This window comes from Athene noctua, chromosome 33 (genome assembly GCF_965140245.1).
Source record: "Athene noctua chromosome 33, bAthNoc1.hap1.1, whole genome shotgun sequence".
In the NCBI taxonomy this organism is placed as follows: domain Eukaryota; kingdom Metazoa; phylum Chordata; class Aves; order Strigiformes; family Strigidae; genus Athene; species Athene noctua.
The window spans coordinates 664618-686635 of NC_134069.1; the positions used below are offsets into that span (position 1 = coordinate 664618).

Sequence of the window (22018 nt, forward strand, 5' to 3'; positions counted from 1 at the left end):
CCCATTTTCAGTTTTTCCAACAGCAAAATCCATTGCACGGTGCATTTCTGGGCTCATTTTCAGCTTTTTAAAGAGCAAAATCCCGCACACACCACATTTTTGGGCCCATTTTCAGTTTTTCCAAGAGCAAAATCCATTGCATGGTGCATTTCTGGGCCCATTTTCAGTTTTTATGCGAGAAAAATCCCTCACACACCACATTTCTGGGCCCATTTTCAGCTTTTTCGAGAGCAAAATCCGTCGCACGCCGCATTCCTGGGCCCATTCGTGGTCCTTGCAAGGAGGACGCGTGTCGCGTGCCGCGTTTCTTCACATATTTCACCTTTTGCAAGAGCAAAACCCGTTCCCCTCGGCGTTTTTTTTCCCCCATTTTTTTGCAACCTTTGCAAGGGGGAAACCAGTTTTTTGTTGGCTGTCCCTCCCCGCAGATCGCCGAGACCATCCTCTCCGACGACTGCAGCGAGCGCTGCATGTGCCGGGCGGCCGGGGGCATGCAGTGCCGCCCGGCTGGTTGCCCCTTTGGCCAAGTATGTGGCCTTAAAGATGGCGTCCGGAGCTGCGTGGAGCAACCGGGACGTTGCACCCTGGCCCCCGCCACCCGCTTCATCTCCTTCGACGGGGCCACCAGCACCACCGTGGCCACCGGCATCTACGTGTTGTCCACCCTGTGTGACCCTCAGCACCCCGCCTGGTTCCGGATCTTGGCCAACGTCGGGGAGAACTGGGATTGGCCAACCGTGATGACCCTTCACCTCTTCAGCTCCAAGGCCTTCGTCACCATCAACAGGGACAAGAACATCTGGGTAGGTCGTCCCCACCCCGCTGCCACTGGAAAAATCCCCACCCTGCCCCTAATTGCAGCCAAAATAACCAAAAATTGTGGTTTTCCCCCAAAATATTGCAAGGTCCGTCCGTGTCACACAAGGGAAGCACCTACATGGGCTGTTCTCCATCCCACCATCATCCTCACATCCCCACATGTTGGCCCACCCCTTCGTTTTGACCAAAACTGCCTTTTTTCCACCAAATCCAAGCAAAGGAAGCGCCCACGTGTGTTGTCCCTCACCCCGCCATCCCCTTCCACTCTCCACGCAACTGCCCACCCCTTCGTTTTGACCAAAATTGCCTTTTTTTCCACCAAATTTAAGCAAAGGAAGCGCCCACGTGTGTTGTCCCTCACCCCGCCATCCCCTTCCACTCTCCACGCAACTGCCCACCCCTTCGTTTTGACCAAAATTGCCTTTTTTTCCACCAAATTTAAGCAAAGGAAGCGCCCACGTGTGTTGTCCCTCACCCCGCCATCCCCTTCCACTCTCCACGCAACCGCCCACCCCTTCGTTTTGACCAAAACTGCCTTTTTTCCACCAAATCCAAGCAAAGGAAGCGCCCACGTGTGTTGTCCCTCACCCCACCATCACCTCTCCCTACCTAAACCGGAGGGATTTCACCCCATTTTGGGCTCCACCAAAGGAATGACCTATTTCCTGGTGCTTTTTTTTTTTTTTTTTCACCCCGATTTTAAATTTATTCCAACGTTGAGTTGCGTGGAACGATGATTTACCTACTGGTGTCTTCTCCAGGTCAATGGGGTCCCGGCCACCCTCCCTGTGGACGTCTCCAACACGTTGACCATCACTGAGACCCGGGGCACCATCTGGATCACCCAAAAACCCGAATTTGTCCTCGGCCTCAGCCCCACGGGGGAGGTGACGTTGACGGTGGCCCAAGACCTGAGCAAACATCTCTGTGGCTTCTGCGGCAACTACGACGGCGACGCGGCCGACGACCTCCGAGGGCCTGATGGGAAATTGGTGGGGAACGTGGTGGCGCTGGCCAAGGCCTGGAGAGCACCTGACTTCAGCTGCGTAAGTGTCCCCAGGAGGTGACAACGTGGGTCTTGATTTGGGTGATATTCACCTTTTTTTGGGTCTTAGCTTGACTTGGTTCTGTCCCCATGGGCCTTGGCGCCACCACCGTGAGGAAATGACCGTCACTTCCTCCCTTACCTCCATCTTTAACCAAAAATCGCTTTTTTTCCCCCACCAATCCCACTCAAAAGAAGCACCTGCGTTCGTTGACATCATCGAGATGTCCACGCCTTGACAAGCTCCTTCATTTTGACCAAAACAGGCGTTTTTTCCAGCCATTTTGTGCAAGCGAAGCACCCACGGGTGTTGTCCTTCATCCCACCATCATCAAACCTTCATCCACCGCCCCCATCCCATCAGATTAACCAAAATCACTTTGTTTTCCACAAAATTAACGCAAGAGAAGCCCCCACAGGTGCTGCCTTCACCCCCCTGTCACCAAGAGTTCCTCATCTATTTCCCCATTTCTTAATTTTAACCAAAATCACTTTTTTTTTTCCTCCTGATTTCATGCAAGATAAGCCCCCACGGGTGCTATGCTTCCTATTAACCAAAATAGCACTTTTCCCCCTCAAATCAGGCCCCAAAAATCACCTGCAAGGAACCGATGGGGGTTTGTTGTTGGATGCTGACATCACGTGTGGAGAAACAGGGGGAAAATGCCCCAAAAAAGGGGTGGGGAAGCTCCAAAAAAGAGGAAAGCTCAAAAAAAGAGGGAGAAATCTGAAAAAAAAAAAAAAAAGGGGACAGCTCCAAAAAAAGGGGAAAGCTCCAAAAAAAGGGAAAGCTCAAAAAAAAAAAAAGGGGAAAGCTCCAAAAAAAAAAGGGAAAGCTCAAAAAAAAAAAAAGGGGGAAAGCTCCAAAAAAAAGGGGAAAGCTCCAAAAAAGGGGAAAGCTCCTAAAAAAAGGGGAAAGCTCAAAAAAAAAGGGGAAAGCTCCAAAAAAGGGGAAAGCTCAAAGAAAAAGGGGAAAGCTCCTAAAAAAAGGGGAAATCTCCAAAAAAGGGGAAAGCTCAAAGAAAAAGGGGAAAGCTCCTAAAAAAAGGGGAAAGCTCCAAAAAAGAGGAAAGCTCCAAAAAAGGGGAAAGTTCCTAAAAAAAGGGGAAAGCTCCAAAAAAGGGGAAAGCTCCTAAAAAAAGGGGAAAGCTCCTAACATAAGGGGAAAGCTCCAAAAAAGGGGGAAAGCTCCAAAAAAAAAGGGGGGGGGGGGAAGATTAAAAAAAAGAAAAGGGGAAAGCTCAAAAAAAAAAAAGGAGAAAGCTTAAAAAAAAAAGGGGGGAGGGTAAGATTTAAAAAAAGGGAAAAGCTCCAAAAAAAAGGGAGAAGCTCAAAAAAAAGGAGAAAGCGCCAAAAAAAAAAGGGAAAAGCTCAAATAAAAAGGAGAAAGATCCAAAAAAAAGCGAAAAGCTAAAAAAAAAAAAAGGAGAAAGCTCAAAAAAAAAAAAAAGGGGAAAGCTTCAAAAAAAGGGGAAAGCTCCGTAAAAAAAGGGAAAATCTCAAAAAAAAAAAAAAAAGTGGAAAGCTCAAAAAAAAAAGGGGGAAAGGTCAAAAAAAAAAAAAAAAAAAAGGGAAAGCTCCTAGAGGGGAGGGAGGAATTAATCTTTTATTTTCTCTTTTTTTTTTTTTTTTCGGGGGGGGCTCAGTGATGCAGAAAAACGACATTTAAGGCACCTGGAAACGGGACAAAATGTCTCAGCGCTGAGGTCGTGGCGACAAAACCGAAGCAGATACGAAAAAAAAAAAAAAAAATTATATTTCCCCCCACCCCCTCAATTTGATTTTTTTTTTTTTTTTTTACCCTCTTTAAAAATAAAAATTAAAAAAAAAAAAAAAAAAAATGTGGAGAAACTACCCCGGCCTTTGTTTTGCAATTAAGTGGGGGGGGGGGTGTAAAAAAAAAAAAAAAAAAAAAATTAATAATAAATAATAAGGGTGTTGGAAAAGTGTCACGGGGAAGTGAGGGCTCCGGGGTGGGGGTGGGGGGGTCCCGGATGCCCGGGTCCCCGGGGGGGGGCAGGGGTGGGGTGTTTCCCGGACGCCTGGGTCCCCTGCCAGCCCCGTCCCGCCCCGGGCGCCTCTTGGCCCCCCCTGACCCGTTTCAGTCAATATTTTGCGTCACGGCCCAGTCCTGGGGGGGGGCACCCGGATGCCTGAGTCCCACAACTGGGGGGGGGGGGGGGAGGCTCCTGGATACCTGAGTCCCCTCAGAAAAGCACGGGGGGGGTCCGCTCCCCAGTTCCTCCCAGTAAATCGTTGTGTCTTCCCCCAGTTCCTTCCAGTCTCCTCCAGTCTTTCCCAGTGTCCTCAGTCTCCCCCCCCCCCCCCCCCCAAGGCCCTTCCAGTCGCCCCCAGTTTGTCCCAGTTCTCTCCAGTCCATCACAGTGCCCCCCGCTTCCCACCAGTATGTCCCACTCCCCCCCAAATGTGTTCCCCGGCACATCCCAGTGTCTCCCCAGTCCCGCTCCCCAGTCTCCCCCAGCGTGCCCCCAGTCCCTCCCAGTCCATCCCCGCTCCCCCAGTGTCCCCCCCCCCCGCCGCGTCCCCATTTCTCTCCAAACGTGGCCTCCACTGTCTCCCCAGTTCCCTCCAGTCTCTCCAGTATGCCCCCCCCAGTGCTCCCAGTGCTTTCCAGTCACCCCACAGTGTTCCAAATCCCTCCCAGTTTGTCCCATATCCCCCCCCCCAGTGCCTCCCACTATACCCCAGTGCCACCCATTGTCCCTCTTCAAGAGCCCACAGGCCATCCCAGTCCCCCCCAGTGGTGGTGTGGGCAGAGGCGGAACTGCCCGGGGCCCTGGGAGGTGCCATCTGGGGGGGGGGGGTGTCTGTGTCCCCCCCCCCCGGGCTTGTCCCCAGCCCTGTCCCCTCCCTGGGGATAAAAATGCCTCCAGCCACAGCGTGGGCACCGACCAGCCCCATGGGACCCCGGTGAGTGCAGGGACATGGGGACGTTGGGGACATCGGGGGGGGGACACACACACACACACACAAGGACACTGAAGGGAATGGGGATGTGGGGTGACATTGGGGGACACTGAGGGACATGGGTGGACGTTGAGGGACGGGAGGGGGGGACACGAGGACACTGAAGGATGTGGGGATGTTGGGGGACATTGGGGGGCATTGGGGACATTGGGGGACATTGGGGGACATTGGGGGGCATTGGGGGACATTGGGGGACATTGGGGACATTGGGGGGACACTGGGGGGACATTGGGGGACATTGGGGGACATTGGGGGCACATTGGGGGACATTGGGTGGCATTGGGGGAACATTGGGGGACATTGGGGGGACATTGGGGGACATTGGGGGGCATTGGGGGGCATTGGGGGGCATTGGGGGGACATTGGGGACATTGGGTGGCATTGGGGGACATTGGGGGAACATTGGGGGACATTGGGGGGACATTGGGGGACATTGGGGCATTGGGGGGCATTGGGGGACATTGGGGACATTGGGGGCATTGGGGGGCATTGGGGACATTGGGTGGCATTGGGGGACATTGGGGACATTGGGGGGACATTGGGGGACATTGGGGCATTGGGGGGCATTGGGGGGCATTGGGGGGACATTGGGGACATTGGGGGGCATTGGGGGACATTGGGGGGACATTGGGTCATTGGGGGGCATTGGGGGGCATTGGGAGGCATTGGGGGACATTGGGGGGACATTGGGGACATTGGGTGGCATTGGGGGACATTGGGGGGCATTGGGGGACATTGGGGGGACACTGGGGGGACATTGGGGGACATTGGGGGGCATTGGGTGGCATTGGGGGAACATTGGGGGACATTGGGGGGACATTGGGGGACATTGGGGGGCATTGGGGGACATTGGGGAACATTGGGGGGACATTGGGGGGACGTTGGGGGGATATTGGGGGACATTGGGGGGACATTTGGGACATGAGAGGGACACAAGGATGCTGAAGGATGTGGGGATATTGGGGACATTGAGGGACAGGGGACACAGGGACATGGTGGACATGGGGGGACATTGGGGGACACGGGGATATGGGGGGACATTGGGGGATTTGGGGACATGGGGACATGTTGACGGGGGACATGTGGGGATATGGGGGGACATTGGGGGACATGGTGGGCACAGGGACGTGGGGACAGGGAGACCCAAGGGACATGCAGAGGGACACGTGAGCACTTGGGGACAAGCTTAGGGGACACAGAGAGGGACACCCGTGGGACTGGGATGGGGGGGGGGGGACAAGGACACGCAGCGACACACAGAGAGGGACAGGCAGAGGGACAGGCAGGGACACACGGACAGGGACACCCGTGGGGACAGGGACAGGCAGGGGACATGTAAATGGGGACAGGGACAGGATGGGGAGATGTATGTGGGGACAGCGACACCTATGGGGACAGGGACACTCATGGGAACAGGGACAGCCGTGGGGACAGGGACAGGATGGGGACATGTATGTGGGGACAAGGGACACCCGTGGGACATGTACATGGGGACCAGGACACCCATGGGGACAGGGACAGACAGGGGACACCTGGAGGGGACAGGGACAAACAGGGGACACCTATGTGGGGACAAGGGACACCCGTGGGGACAAGGACAGACAGGGGACACGTAAGTGGGGACAGGGACAGGATGGGGACATGTATGTGGGGACAGGGACACTCATGGCGACAGGGACACTCGTGGGGACAGGGACAGACAGGGGACATCTGGAGGGGACAGGGACAGGCAGGGGACACTTAGGGGGACAGGGACACCCATGGGGACACGGACAGACAGGGGACACGTAAGTGGGGACAGGGACATCCGTGGGGACAGGGACAGGCAGGGGACACGTAAATGGGGACAAGGGACACCCGTGGGACATGTACATGGGGACCAGGACACCCATGGGGACAGGGACACTCGTGGGGACAGGGACAGGCAGGGGACACGTAAGTGGGGACAGGGACATCCGTGGGGACAGGGACAGGATGGGGACATGTATGTGGGGACAGGGACACCCATGGGGACAGGGACACTCGTGGGGACAGGGACAGGCAGGGGACACATATGTGGGGACAAGGGACACCTGGAGGGCACACGTAAGTGGGGACAGGGACAGGATGGGGACATGTATGTGGGGACAAGGGACACCCGTGGGGACAGGGACAGGCAGGGGACACCCGTGGGGACAGGGCCCCGGGGCCACGTGTGCTTGGGGACAGGGAGGGGGGAAGGGACAGAGGGACGGATGGAGAGGGGGAGGGGGCAGATGGATGAAGGACGGACGGTTGGATGACGGACAGCTGACGGATGACGGACAGCTGACGGATGACGGACGGATGACGGACAGCTGGGGTGGGGGGAGGACGGACAGACGGATGAGGGATGAGCCCCCCCCCCCTGCTCTTCCTCCCCCCAGGCCCGGGCAGCTGAAGGTTCTCCCCGTCCTCCTCCTCCTCCTCCTCCTCAGCCCCATCGAAAACTGGGGACCCCTGGGGACATGGGGGGCACCCACGGGACCCCCGGGTGAGTGGGGACCCCTGGGGACATGGGGGGCACCCAGGGGGGTCAACCTGTCCCCTCTGCACCCAGAGTGTGGCCCAGCCCCATACTGGGAGGTCCCAGGGTGACCCTGGCAGCCCCAGCCCCGTACTGGGAGGTCCCAGGGTGACCCTGGCAGCCCCAGCCCCGTACTGGGAGGTCCCAGGGTGACCCTGGCAGCCCCAGCCCCGTACTGGGAGGTCCCAGGGTGACCCTGGCAGCCCCAGCCCCTTACTGGGAGGTCCCAGGGTGACCCTGGCAGCCCCAGCCCCTTACTGGGAGGTCCCAGGGTGACCCTGGCAGCCCCAGCCCCTTACTGGGAGGTCCCAGGGTGACCCTGGCAGCCCCAGCCCCTTACTGGGAGGTCCCAGGGTGACCCTGGCAGCCCCAGCCCCTTACTGGGAGGTCCCAGGGTGACCCTGGCAGCCCCAGCCCCATACTGGGAGGTCCCAGGGTGTCACTGGCAGCCCCAGCCCCGTACTGGGAGGTCCCAGGGTGACCCTGGCAGCCCCAGCCCCTTACTGGGAGGTCCCAGGGTGACCCTGGCAGCCCCAGCCCCATACTGGGAGGTCCCAGCGTGACACTGGCAGCCCCAGCCCCATACTGGGAGGTCCCAGACCCCCTTTCGGGACGTCCCATGCCCATATTAGAAGGTCCCACTTTTGGGCCACCACGGGGGTCCCTGATGGGTGCCCCCCTCTCCCTCCTCCCCCCCCCAAGACGGGCTGCTCTACCCCTATGGGCTGGGGGCCGGTGACGCGACCACCCCCCGAGAAGACGACGGGATGAGCCCCAGGATCTTCCTCTGGGAGACCTTCTCCTTCTACGGACAACCCCACCGCTCCCTCTACGTGGGTGCTGGGGGCGCAGGGGGGTGCTGGGGGTCCTTTGGGGTGTGGCCACCCTGGGTTGGAGACGTCATGGTTGGGTGACACCATGGGTTGGGGGTCACCACTGTTGGGGGCAACCATGGGTTGGGGATCACAAGGGGTTGGGGGCCACCATGGGTTGGGTGACACCATGGGTTGGGGGTCACCATGGGTTGGGGACCACCATGGGTTGGGTGACACCATGGGTTGGGTGACACCATGGGTTGGGGGTCACCATGGGTTGGGGGTCACCATGGGTTGGGGACCACCATGGGTTGGGTGACACCATGGGTTGGGGGCCACCATGGGTTGGGGGTCACCATGGGTTGGGTGACACCATGGGTTGGGGGCCACCATGGGTTGGGGGTCACCATGGGTTGGGTGACACCATGGGTTGGGGGCCACCATGGGTTGGGGGTCACCATGGGTTGGGTGACACCATGGGTTGGGGGCCACCATGGGTTGGGGGTCACCATGGGTTGGGTGACACCATGGGTTGGGGGCCACCATGGGTTGGGTGACACCATGGGTTGAGGGCAACCATGGGTTGAGGACCCCCATAACTAGGGCCGCCATGGTTTGGGGGTCACAAGGAGTTGGGGGCCACCATGGTTTGGGGACCACCAGAAGTTGGGGGCCACCGTGGTTTGGGGGCCACCAGGGGTTGGGAGCCATCAGGGGTTGGGGACCACCATAATTGGGCCCACCATAGTTTGGGGACCACCAGAGGTTGGGGGCCACCATGGTTTGGGGACCACAAGGATGTTGGGGCCACCATGGGTTGGGTGCCACCATGGTTGGGGGCCACTAGAGGGTTGGGGACCACCATAATTGAGGCCACTATATGGGTTTGGGGCCACCATGGGTAGATGAAACCATGGGTTGGGGGCCACCATAGTTTGGGGACCACCAGAAGTTGGGGGCCACCATGGTAGGGCCACCATGGTTTGGGGGTCACCATGGGTTGGGGGCCACCATAACTGGGGACCACCAGGGGTTCGGGGCCACCGTGGGTGGGTGACACCATGGGTTGAGGCCACCATAGTTGGGGCCACCATAGGTTGGGGGCCACCAGAGGTTGGGGATCACCATGGGTTCAGGGCCATCAGGGGTTGGGGACCACCATAATTGGGGCCACCATGGTTTGGGGGCCACCAGAGTTTGGGGGCCACCATGGTTTGGGGACCACAAGGATGTTGGGGCCACCATGGGTTGGGTGTCACCATGGTTGGGGGCCACCATAGTTTGGGGACCACCAGAAGTTGGGGGCCACCATGGTTTGGGGACCACCAGGGGTTCGGGGCCACCGTGGGTGGGTGACACCATGGGTTGAGGCCACCATGGCTTGGGGACCCACAAGAGATTGGGGGCCACCATGGGTTGGGTGCCACCATGATTAGGACCCACCGCGAGCTGTGCCACCATGGGTGGGGCCCCACCCCGGGCGATGACCACGGACCCCGAGCGGGTCACCGTTGGCCTTACGGTTGCCTTCTCCAGGTCAACAACAACGGGGTGATCTCGTTTCGGATGGGGGTCCCCGAATTCACCCCCGAGCCCTTCCCGTTGTCCGGCCACCGCCCCTTCGTGGCCCCGTACTGGGCCGACGTGGACGTCAGACTGGGAGGAGAAGTCTTCTACCGGCAGACCCAGGACCCGGAGCTGCTAGCCCGCTTGGCCCGGGAGCTAGCCCCCGCCGTAGCCCCCTCCGACCCAGCTCCTCGGCCCACTTGGGCCTTTGTGGCCACGTGGCATCAAGTCTCCTTCTTCGGGGCCGCCACAAAAAAGGTGGGAAATGAGATGAGGGGGGCGGCACCGGTGGCGGCCGGTGGTCAACCATCTTGTGCTCCCGAGTTGGTGGCCACCAGGATTTGGGGACACGGGGGTGGAAACGCGGAGGCGGGGGCCACCGTAATGGACGTGGCGGTGACGCGGTGACGCGGTGACATTTCTTGGTGTGGGGGGGTGTGTGTGTGTGTGTGTCCCCTGCAGGTGAACACCTTCCAGGCCGTGTTGGCCACCGACGGGGCCACCTCCTTCGTCATGTTCAACTACGGTGGCCTCCAGTGGACCACGGGCATCGCCAACAAGGGGGACCCCCACACCGGCCTGGGGGGCGTCCCGGCACAGGTGGGGGAGCGGGGGGGGGGCGGGGGGGGCTACCATCGTGGGACTGGGGTCGCCCAGCTGGATGGGAGGAGTTTAGGGGGTGTTGGGGGGAGTTGAGGGGGTTTGGGGCAAATGAAGGGGATTTGGGGTGGAATTAGGGAGTTTGGGGCAAATGAAGGGGATTTGGGGCGGAATTAGGGAGTTTGGGGCAAGTGAAGGGGATTTGGGGCGGAATTAGGGAGTTTGGGGCAAATGAAGGGGATTTGGGGTGGAATTAGGGAGTTTGGGGTAAATGAAGGGGATTTGGGGGGCAATTAGGGAGTTTGGGGCAAATGAAGGGGATTTGGGGGGGAATTAGGGAGTTTGGGGCAAATGAAGGGGATTTGGGGCGGAATTAGGGAGTTTGGGGCAAATGAAGGGGATTTGGGGGCAATTAGGGAGTTTGGGGCAAATGAAGGGGATTTGGGGCGGAATTAGGGAGTTTGGGGCAAATGAAGGGGATTTGGGGTGGAATTAGGGAGTTTGGGGCAAATGAAGGGGATTTGGGGGGGAATTAGGGAGTTTGGGGCAAATGAAGGGGATTTGGGGCGGAATTAGGGAGTTTGGGGCAAATGAAGGGGATTTGGGGGGGAATTAGGGAGTTTGGGGCAAATGAAGGGGATTTGGGGCGGAATTAGGGAGTTTGGGGCAAATGAAGGGGATTTGGGGGGGAATTAGGGAGTTTGGGGCAAATGAAGGGGATTTGGGGCGGAATTAGGGAGTTTGGGGCAAATGTAGGGGATTTGGGGGGCAATTAGGGAGTTTGGGGCAAATGAAGGGGATTTGGGGCGGAATTAGGGAGTTTGGGGCAAATGAAGGGGATTTGGGGCGGAATTAGGGAGTTTGGGGCAAATGAAGGGGATTTGGGGGGCAATTAGGGAGTTTGGGGCAAATGAAGGGGATTTGGGGGGGAATTAGGGAGTTTGGGGCAAATGAAGGGGATTTGGGGCGGAATTAGGGAGTTTGGGGCAAATGAAGGGGATTTGGGGGGGAATTAGGGAGTTTGGGGCAAATGAAGGCGATTTGGGGCGGAATTAGGGAGTTTGGGGCAAATGAAGGCGATTTGGGGGGGAATTAGGGAGTTTGGGGCAAATGAAGGGGATTTGGGGCGGAATTAGGGAGTTTGGGGCAAATGAAGGGGATTTGGGGGGCAATTAGGGAGTTTGGGGCAAATGAAGGGGATTTGGGGAGGAATTAGGGAGTTTGGGGCAAATGAAGGGGATTTGGGGTAGAATTAGGGAGTTTGGGGCAAATGAAGGGGATTTGGGGCGGAATTAGGGAGTGTGGGGCAAATGAAGGGGATTTGGGGCGGAATTAGGGAGTTTGGGGCAAATGAAGGGGATTTGGGGCGGAATTCGGGAATTTGGGGCAAATGAAGGGGATTTGGGGCGGAATTAGGGAGTTTGGGGCAAATGAAGGGGATTTGGGGTGGAATTAGGGAGTTTGGGGCAAATGAAGGGGATTTGGGGGGGAATTCGGGAGTTTGGGGCAAATGAAGGGGATTTGGGGGGAATTAGGGAGTTTGGGGCAAATGAAGGGGATTGGGGGAGGAATTAGGGAGTTTGGGGCAAATGAAGGGGATTTGGGGCGGAATTAGGGAGTTTGGGGCAAATGAAGGGGATTTGGGGCGGAATTAGGGAGTTTGGGGCAAATGAAGGGGATTTGGGGCGGAATTAGGGAGTTTGGGGCAAATGAAGGGGATTTGGGGCGGAATTAGGGAGTTTGGGGCAAATGAAGGGGATTTGGGGGGGAATTAGGGAGTTTGGGGTAAATGAAGGGGATTTGGGGCGGAATTAGGGAGTTTGGGGCAGATGAAGGGGATTGGGGGGGGAATTAGGGAGTTTGGGGCAAGTGAAGGGGATTTGGGGCGGAATTAGGGAGTTTGGGGCAAATGAAGGGGATTTGGGGGGAATTAGGGAGTTTGGGGCAAGTGAAGGGGATTTGGGGGGAATTAGGGAGTTTGGGGCAAATGAAGGGGATTTGGGGGGAATTAGGGAGTTTGGGGCAAATGAAGGGGATTTGGGGCGGAATTAGGGAGTTTGGGGCAAATGAAGGGGATTTGGGGGGAATTAGGGAGTTTGGGGCAAATGAAGGGGATTTGGGGCGGAATTGAGGGGATTTGGGGCAGAATCACAGTTCTGCGGAGCCGGGTGGCTCTTGTGCCCCTTCCCTCCTGCTGTCACCCGTGCTGTCCCCCGCGCTGTCCCCCGCGCTGTCACCTGCCCTTGTCACCCGCGCTGTCCCCCGTGCTGTCCCCCGCCCTTGTCACCCGCCCTTGTCACCCGCGCTGTCCCCCGCGCTGTCCCCCGCGCTGTCCCCCGGCCTTGTCACCCGCCCTTGTCCCCCGCGCTGTCCCCCGCGCTGTCCCCCGCGCTGTCCCCCGCCCTTGTCACCCGCCCTTGTCACCCGCGCTGTCCCCCGCGCTGTCCCAGGCCGGGTTTAACAGCGGGGACGACGTGCACTACTACAACGTCCCGGGCTCGCGCACGCCGGCGGTGCTCAGCATCGCCCGCCAAAGCAACGTGGGGCTGCCGGGGCGCTGGGTGTTCCGCGTGGACGAGTTCACCGTCACCGAGCAACCCCCCGGGCCCTCGACCCCCCCTACAACGCGCGCAACCCCCGAGGAGAGGGTGTACATCTGCGAGTGGTGAGGGGCTGATGCGGGTGTCTGGGGAGGGGCGTGGTGGCGGGGTGGGGGGCACAGCCGGACAGCGGGGTCCCCTAACAGCCCTCCTCACCCCTCCCCTGCAGAAGGACACGTCACCGCGGGGGACACGTTACCACGGAAACGCCAATAAAACGCAAAGCACCGCCTGTTGCGTGTGTGTGTGTGCGGACACACGCGTGTCACACGGGTTGCCCTCCCCGCCTGTGCCCCATAAAGGGGGGCATGGGGGGCGGGGGGAGCGCAACGGTTCTCGGGGGTGCTGGCCCCGCGTGGGGTGACGCCGCCTGATGTCACCGTGGGCCGGAGGCCAACAGGCGGAGATGTGCCAGGACACACACACGCACGCACGCACACACACACACACGTGTGATGGACGCTGGGACGCCCGGTGCTGCCTGACGTTTGCACATGGTAGCTACAGCCGGACAACACCTGGCTTGCACAGAGGTGTAACGTATATACACATGGATTACACCAGCTGCTACACCCGGACAACACCCGGCTCACACCGGGGTGGAACATGTATACACATGGATAACACCCGCCGCTACACCTGGACAACACCTGGCTTGCACAGAGGTGTAACATATATACACATGGGTGACACCAGCTGCTACACCTGGACAACACCTGGCTTGCACAGAGGTGTAACATATATACACATGGATAACACCCACCGCTACACCTGGACAACACCCAGCTCACACCGGGGTGGAACATGTATACACATGGATAACACCCGCTGCTACACCTGGACAACACCTGGCTTGCACAGAGGTGTAACATATATACACATGGGTGACACCAGCTGCTACACCTGGACAACACCTGGCTTGCACAGAGGTGTAACATATATACACATGGATAACACCCACCGCTACACCTGGACAACACCCAGCTCACACCGGGGTGGAACATGTATACACATGGATAACACCCGCCGCTACACCTGGACAACACCTGGCTTGCACAGAGGTGTAACATATATACACATGGGTGACACCAGCTGCTACACCCGGCTGACAACCCAGCACCCACACTGCGCTACAGTGGTTACACCCAGCACCCACACCACACTACACCCGACACCCACATTGTGCTACACCCGGCACCCACATCACGCTACAGTGGTTACAGCCGGCACCCACACTGTGCTACAACCGGCACCCACATTGTTCTAGACCCAGCACCCACACCACGCTACACCCAGCACCCACATTGTGCTACACCCAGCACCCACATCATGCTACAGTGGTTACACCCGGCACCCACATCGTGCTACACCCAGCACCCACATCACGCTACAGTGGTTACAGCCGGCACCCAGATTGTGCTACAACTGGCACCCACACTGTGCTAAAGTGGTTACACCTGACACCCACATCGTGCTACACCCAGCACCCACATTGTTCTACACCCAGCACCCACACCACACTACACCCAACACCCACATTGTGCTACACCCGGCACCCACGTCACGCTACAGTGGTTACACCCGGCACCCACATCGTGCTACACCCGGCACCCACATTGTTCTAGACCCAGCACCCACACCACACTACAGCCGACACCCACATTGTGCTACACCCAGCACCCACGTCACGCTACAGTGGTTACACCCGGCACCCACATTGTGTTACAGTGGTTACACCTGGCACCCACACCACGCTACACCCAGCACCCACACTGTGCTACACCCGGCACCCACATCGTGCTACACCCAGCACCCACACCACACTACACCCAGCACCCACACTGTGCTACACCCAGCACCCACATCATGCTACAGTGGTTACAGCCGGCACCCACACTGTGCTACACCCGGCACCCACATTGTGCTAAAGTGGTTACACCCAGCACCCACATCGTGCTACACCCAGCACCCACATTGTTCTAGACGCAGCACCCACACCACACTACACCCAGCACCCACACTGTGCTACACCCAGCACCCACACTGTGCTACACCCGGCACCCACATCGTACTACACCCAGCACCCACACCACACTACACCCAGCACCCACACTGTGCTACACCCGGCACCCACACTGTGCTACACCCGGCACCCACACCAGGAACACCCCAAGGCCATGAGCGGATGTCTGGGTGCCCCGGGGGGGGGTGGGGGGGGTGTAGGGTCACCCGGCCGTGGGGGGGTCACAGTGTGGGTGGGGTGGGGTGTAGTGGGGGGTGTCGGGGCAGAGCCAACAGTCGGCCACTCGGGTCCCCTCGCTGTCAGGCGGTCGGAAACGCGTCACCCACCCCAAAAGGGGACCCAGGCGGGCGCGTGACCCCCATGACCCCGCGGGGGAGGCGGGAAAAGCCTCAATGGGACCTTTGTGGGGTGGGGGGCGGGGTCAGAGGGGTCGGGGGGGGGGGGGGAGAAACCCGCGGGGGGGGGGGGGGGGGGGGACACCCAAGCGTCCGGGTGTGCGGGGGAGAACAAGGCCCCATTGAATGCAGCTGGGGGGGGAGGGGACCCAGGAGGCCTCGGGGGGGGGGGGGGAGGCGGGAGGGGGGGGAGGGGAGGACACAGCCCCCATTGAGCACCCAGGGGCGGGGGGGGCGGGGGGGGGCCGGGGGGGAGAAGAGAAAGGGGGGGGGGGGGGGGGGAGGAAAGGACTCAGGCGCACAGAGGGGTGGGGGGTGTGGCTCCTGGCACCGATGGCCCCGCCCACTTCGGTGTGGCCACACCCCCCTCAGGTGTAGCCCCGCCCCCTCTTAGGTGTGGTTCTTCCCCCCCCCCCCCCCCATCTCACCCCCCCCAATTCCTGTTTTGCTCCTGGAGGGTGCGGGAAGGTGCGTGGGGGCACCCGGAGGTTTGGGGGGGGGGGTGTCACGTGGGGGGGGTCACGTGGGGGGGGGGTCCCCCACGATGTGCCCGGGGTGGGGGAGGGGAGTTCTGGGGGTGGGGGGGGGGGCCCGGGGGGGGGGTGTCCCATGGGTGGGGGGGTCCCAGGACACCTGGATCCTCTGGGGGGGTGTCCCATGGGTGGGGGGGTCCCTTCCATGGGTGGGGGGTCCCCAAGACAAGAGTCCTTTGGGTGGGGGGTCCCTGGGGGGGTGTCCCCTGGGTGGGGGGGTCCCGGGGGGGGTGTCCCATGGGTGGGGGGGTCCCAGGACACCTGGATCCCCTGGGGGGGTGTCCCATGGGTGGGGGGGTCCCTTCCATGGGTGGGGGGTCCCCAAGACAAGAGTCCTTTGGGTGGGGGGTCCCTGGGGGGGTGTCCCCTGGGTGGGGGGGTCCCGGGGGGGGTGTCCTATGGGTGGGGGGGTCCCAGGACACCTGGATCCCCTGGGGGGGTGTCCCATGGGTGGGGGGGTCCCTTCCATGGGTGGGGGGTCCCCAAGACAAGAGTCCTTTGGGTGGGGGGTCCCTCGGGGGGTGTCCCCTGGGTGGGGGGTCCCTCGGGGGGTGTCCCCTGGGTGGGGGGGTCCCAGGACACCTGGATCCTCTGGGGGGGGGTGTCCTATGGGTGGGGGGGTCCCAGGACACCTGGATCCTCTGGGGGGGGTGTCCCCTGGGTGGGGGGATCCCTCGGGGGGTGTCCCCTGGGTGGGGGGGTCCCCAGGACACCTGGATCCCCTGGGGGGGGGTGTCCTATGGGTGGGGGGGTCCCAGGACACCTGGGTCCCCTGGGGGGGGGTGTCCTATGGGTGGGGGGATCCCTCGGGGGGTGTCCCCTGGGTGGGGGGGTCCCCAGGACACCTGGATCCCCTGGGGGGGTGTCCCATGGGTGGGGGGTCCCCAAGACAAGAGTCCTTTGGGTGGGGGGGTCCGGGGGGGTGTCCCCTGGGTGGGGGGGTCCCGGGGGGGGTGTCCCCTGGGTGGGGGGGTCCCTTTTTGATGCTGAACTGAGCAGGGGGGTCCGGATTGTGTCGTGTGTGTGTGTGTGTGTGTGTGTGTGTGTGTGTGTCCCCCCCCGCAGCGCTCCGCCCGTCCCAGCGCTCCCAGTAACGCCCCAGTCAGGAATCTGCTGTGACTCACCCTCCCCTCCCCCACCCGGATGCCTGGGGCCAACTGGGAGCGTGGGGGGAGGGGAAGGGGGGGGGGGGCACCCACACACACCCCTCCCCCCCCCCCAACCCTTCCCCAGGCTCCGGCGTCCTCAAGGATTGCTCCCCCCCCCCCCCCCCCCGGGGTCAAAGGTCACAAGATGGTGTGGGGCGCCCTGAGGGGCCTGGTGTTACTGGCAGGTACTGGGAGGAACTGGGAGAGGGGGACTGGGAGGAACTGGGGGGACTGGGAGGGAACTGAGAGGGAAGTGGGGCACAACTGGGGGGACTGGGAGGGAAGTGGGGCACATCTGGGGGGACTGGGAGGGAACTGGAAAGGAACTGAGAGGGAAGTGGGGCACAACTGGGGGGACTGGGAGGGAACTGGGGCACATCTGGGGGGACTGGGAGGGAACTGGAAAGGAACTGGGAGGGAAGTGGGGCACAACTGGGGGGACGGGGAGGGAATTAGGGCACATCTGGGGGGACTGGGAGGGAACTGGGAGGGAACTGGGAGGGAAGGGGGGGACTGGGAGGGAACTGGGGCACATCTGGGGGGACTGGGAGGGAAGTGGGGCACAACTGGGGGGACTGGGAGGGAACTGGGGCACATCTGGGGGGACTGGGAGGGAACTGGGAAGGAACTGGGAGGGAAGTAGGGCACAACTGGGGGGACTGGGAGGGAATTAGGGCACAACTGGGGGGACTGGGAGGGAACTGGGAGGGAACTGGGAGGGAAGTGGGGCACAACTGGGGGGACTGGGAGGGAATTAGGGCACAACTGGGGGGACTGGGAGGGAACTGGGAGGGAACTGGGAGGGAAGTGGGGCACAACTGGGGGGACTGGGAGGGAATTAGGGCACAACTGGGGGGACTGGGAGGGAACTGGGAGGGAACTGGGAGGGAAGTGGGGCACAACTGGGGGGACTGGGAGGGAACTGGGGCACATCTGGGGGGACTGGGAGTGAACTGGGAGTGAACTGGGAGGGAAGTGGGGCACAACTGGGGGGACTGGGAGGAACTGGGGGTATTTGGGACAGAACTGGGGGGACTGAGAGGGAACTGGGGCACAACTGGGGAGACTGGGAGGGAACTGGGAGGGAAGTGGGGGTAATAGGAGAAGAACTGGAGGAACTGGGAGTGAATTGGGAGGGAGCTGAGAGGGAAGTGTGGGAACTGGTAATTTAGGGGGGAACTGGGGGAGAACTGGGAGGGAATTGGGGAGAACTGGGGAAAACTGGGACAGAACTGGAGGGAAACTAAGGGTAATTTAGGGAGTAACTGGTGAGACTGGGAGGTAACTGGGAGTAACTGAGGTGGAACTGGGGGTCATTAGGGGAGAACTGGGAAAACTGAGAGGGAACTGGGGGGGACTTGGGGAGACTGGGGTGAACTGGGAGGGGTTGGGGGGCAACTGGGAAAGAACTGGGGGTAATTGGGGTGGAATTGGGGGGAACTGGGAGGCACTGGGACAGTTGAGCCTCCCCAACTGGTTTTTGCGCCCCCCACACCAGTTTTGTTCCCGGTGAGAGGAAACCCCCTTCCCCCCGGTGAGTGACTGGGACAAACTGGGAAGGGCTATACTGGGAATGGGAGGGGGCTGGGCTGGGCTGGAGGGGTCATACTGGGAGGGGGTGGGTCATACTGGGTGTGGGGAGGAGCCATACTGGGAATGGGAGCGATCCATAGAGGGTGGACTGGGAGTAGCGGCGGGGGTCATACTGGGAATGGCAGCAGGTGATACTGGGATACTGGGGGAGTCCGTACTGGTGTCCCAGTCTGGGTCCCTCTGACTCCTCCTCCTCCCCACCAGATGCCACCAGTCCCTTCCAGTATGGTGAGTGGGACAGGGGGGTCCCCAAGGGGGGGTGACAGCCCCAAGAGGGGGGTGACATGGGGGTGTCCCCAAGGGGGTGACAGGGGTGTCCCCAAGGTGGGGTTGATGGGGTGTCCCCAAAGGGGTGACAAGGGTGTCCCCAAGGGGGTGACAGGGATGTCCCCAAGGTGGCATTGATGGGGTGTCCCCAAAGGGGTGACAAAGGTGTCCCCAAGGGGGGGTGACAGGGATGTCCCCAAGGTGGGGTTAATGGGGTGTCCCCAAGGGGGTGACAGGGTGTCCCCTAGGGGGGTGACAAGGTTGTCCCCAGGAGGTTCCAAAGGTGAGGGGGTGACAGGGAGGTCCCCAAGGGGGTGACAGGGATGTCCCCAAGGTGGCATTGATGGGGTGTCCCCAAAAGGGTGACAAGGGTGTCCCCAAGGGGGTGACAGGGTGTCCCCTAGGGGGGTGACAGGGTGTCCCCAAGGGCCCAAGGGGGTGACAAGGTTGTCCCCAGGAGGTTCCCAAGGTGAGGGGGTGACAGGAAGGTCCCCAAGGGGGTGACAGGGGGGTCCCCAAGGTGGCATTGATGGGGTGTCCCCAAAGGGGTGACAAGGGTGTCCCCAGGGGGTTCCCCGAGGGGGGGAGGGGATGACAGGGAGGTCCCCAAGGAGGTGACAGGGGTGTCCCCACTGTGGGGGGGTGTTTGTGTCCCCCAGACTGGCACAGCCTGCGCGTGGCAGGGCTGGTGGTGGCCGCCGTCCTCTGTGTCATCGGCATCATTGTCCTCCTCAGTGAGTGTCACCGGGGGGGGTCCCCATGTCACCAGGGGGAGGGGGGGGGGGGGTCCTTGTGTCACCTGGAGTGTCCCTGTGTCACTTGGGGGGGTCCCCATGTCACCGGGGTGGTCCCCAGGGCGTCTCCTGGGCTCGATGTCCCTTGGGGGGGGGGGGACGGGGACATGTGTCTTGTCCCCTTCTCCCCCCCCCCCAACAGTTGTCACCTCTTGTGTCCCCTCCCAGGTGGGAAGTGCAAGTGCCGGAGCAAAGCCAGGTGGGACGTGAGGGGACATTGGGAGACACTGGGGACATGGGGGGGGGTCAGGGAGGACAAGGGGACACATGGGGGGGGTCATAGAGGACATGGGGACACATAGGCACATTGGGGACATGGGGACACATAGAGGACAAGGGGGGGGACATGGGGACACAGGGGACATTGGGGAGACACATGGGGGTTCACGGGGACATGGAGGACATTGGGGACATTGGGGACAATGGGGACAGGGGGACACATAGGGGACAAGGAGGGACACAGGGAGGGACATGGGGACACAGGGGACACGGGAACATGGCGGTTATGGAGGACATGGGGACACGGGACACATGGGGGGGCATGGAGGACATTGGGGACACATGTGGGGACAATGGGGGACACACGGAGGGACAGGGGGACATGGGCGTGGGGGGGGACATGGGAGGACATGGGGACACATGGGGGGGACACATGGGGACACAGGGGACATGGAGACATTGGGGAGACACATGGGGGTTCACAGGGACATGGAGGACATTGGGGACAATGGGGACAGGGGGACACATAGGGGACAAGGAGAGACACGGGGACACGGGGGACACGGGAACATGGTGGTTATGGAGGACATGGGGACACGGGACACATGGGGGGGCATGGAGGACATTGGGGACACATGTGGGGACAGTGGGGGACACACGGAGGGACACGGGGACATGGGCGTGGGGGGGACATGGGAGGACATGGGGACACATGGGGGGGACATTGGGGACACGGAGACACATAGAGGACAAGGGGAGGACATGGGGGGACACATGGAGGTTATGGGGGACATGGGGACATTGGGGACATGGGGGGACACATGGGGACACAGGGGACATGGAGACATTGGGGAGACACATGGGGGTTCACAGGGACATGGAGGACATGGGGACATTGGGGACATGGGGGGACACATAGAGGACATGGGGGGTTATGGGGGTCTTGGGGACATGGGGGGACATGGGGACACAGGGGACATGGGGGGGTTATGGGGGACATGGTGTCATTGGGGACATTGGGGACACGTAGAGGACAAGGGGGGGGACACATGGGGGGACAGGGGGACACAGGAGACATGGGGGGGACACACAGGGGTTATGGGGGACACGGGGACATTGGGGACATGGATGTGGGGGGACACATGGGAGGACATGGGGACACGTGGGGGGGGACGTGGGGGACATTTGGGACTTGGGGACACATAGAGGACATGGGGGGGTGGGGTGGGACATTGAGGACACGGGGGGGGGACACGCGGGGGGTGTCACAGCCCCCCTAACCCCTCCCGCCCCCCGCAGCCGGCGCCGTCCCCCGCCGGAAATGTCCCACCTCGTGGGTCCCGGTAAGTCCCCTCCCCCCCCCCCCCGGGGACACCCCCAAATGCCCAGGGTGGGGGTGGGGGATGGGACACCCCCCAGGTGTCCGGGGACCCCCTGAACCCCCCCCCCGACCCCCCCATCTCTCCACAGGAGCCGCCAGCACGTGCTGAGGTGTCCCCACGTGTCCCCAAGCCCAGAGGGGACCCGGGTGGCCCCAGTGACACACGGAGGTGGGGAGAGGGTGGGGGAGGAGCGGGTTTATTTGGGGGTGAACCCCCCCCCAAAAAAATGCAAGGAAAGGGGAAATTAATAAAAAAATGTTAAAAAAAAAAAAAAAAAAAGTAAATTTGGTTATTGGGGGAGGGGAGTGTCCCCTCTGGTGGCATCAGGGAGGAGGAGGAGGGGCCAGAGGGACAATGGTGGCACTGGGGATGAGGCTGGGAGGGTGGTGGCACCTGGTGACATTGTTGATGGTGGCCTTAGGGACATCGGGTAGATGGTGGCACCAGGAGGTGACAAGATGACGTGGGCCCAGTGGTGACATGGGGTTGATGGTGGCACCGGGAGGTGACATGGGGCCAACGGTGACATTGGGTTGATGGTGGCCTTGGGGACATCGGGTAGATGGTGGCACCGGGAGGTGACATGGGGCCAACGGTGACATTGGGTTGACGGTGGCCTTGGGGACATCGGGTAGATGGTGGCACCGGGAGGTGACAAGATGATGTGGGCCCAGTGGTGGCATTGG

The 22018-nt window shown here is 60.8% G+C and overlaps 3 protein-coding genes across 4 annotated transcripts in view; all 3 read left to right on the forward strand.

Moving 5' to 3' along the window:
* The window catches only part of FCGBP (Fc gamma binding protein), a 45476-nt gene extending 41794 nt beyond the window's left edge, over positions 1-3682 (forward strand). Inside the window, exons 20-22 of one of the 2 annotated variants that reach the window (XM_074930379.1) lie at positions 429-803; positions 1581-1865; positions 3511-3682. In XM_074930379.1, coding sequence (XP_074786480.1) covers positions 429-803; positions 1581-1865; positions 3511-3513 — 663 coding nt within the window. In that variant the 3' untranslated portion in view covers positions 3514-3682. Of the gene's footprint in view, positions 1-428; positions 804-1580; positions 1866-3510 lie in introns of those variants that run through there. The other variant, XR_012635396.1, reaches the window with a different exon arrangement.
* Positions 3683-4729: 1047 nt separating this feature from the next.
* LOC141972496 (sushi, nidogen and EGF-like domain-containing protein 1) lies at positions 4730-13210 on the forward strand. Its single transcript, XM_074930375.1, has 7 exons — positions 4730-4795; positions 7258-7364; positions 8100-8230; positions 9749-10036; positions 10241-10378; positions 12829-13043; positions 13148-13210. Coding segments are annotated over exons 1-7 (927 nt in total). The 5' UTR covers positions 4730-4748; the 3' UTR covers positions 13149-13210.
* Positions 13211-15841: 2631 nt separating this feature from the next.
* On the forward strand, positions 15842-21568 carry FXYD3 (FXYD domain containing ion transport regulator 3). The gene is made up of 8 exons (XM_074930377.1): positions 15842-15864; positions 17163-17262; positions 18576-18611; positions 18875-18898; positions 19597-19671; positions 19900-19930; positions 21250-21293; positions 21421-21568. The coding sequence occupies exons 2-8, from the start codon at positions 17223-17225 to the stop codon at positions 21438-21440; spliced, it is 270 nt and encodes an 89-aa protein (XP_074786478.1). The 5' UTR covers positions 15842-15864; positions 17163-17222; the 3' UTR covers positions 21441-21568.
* Positions 21569-22018: the final 450 nt, after the last annotated feature.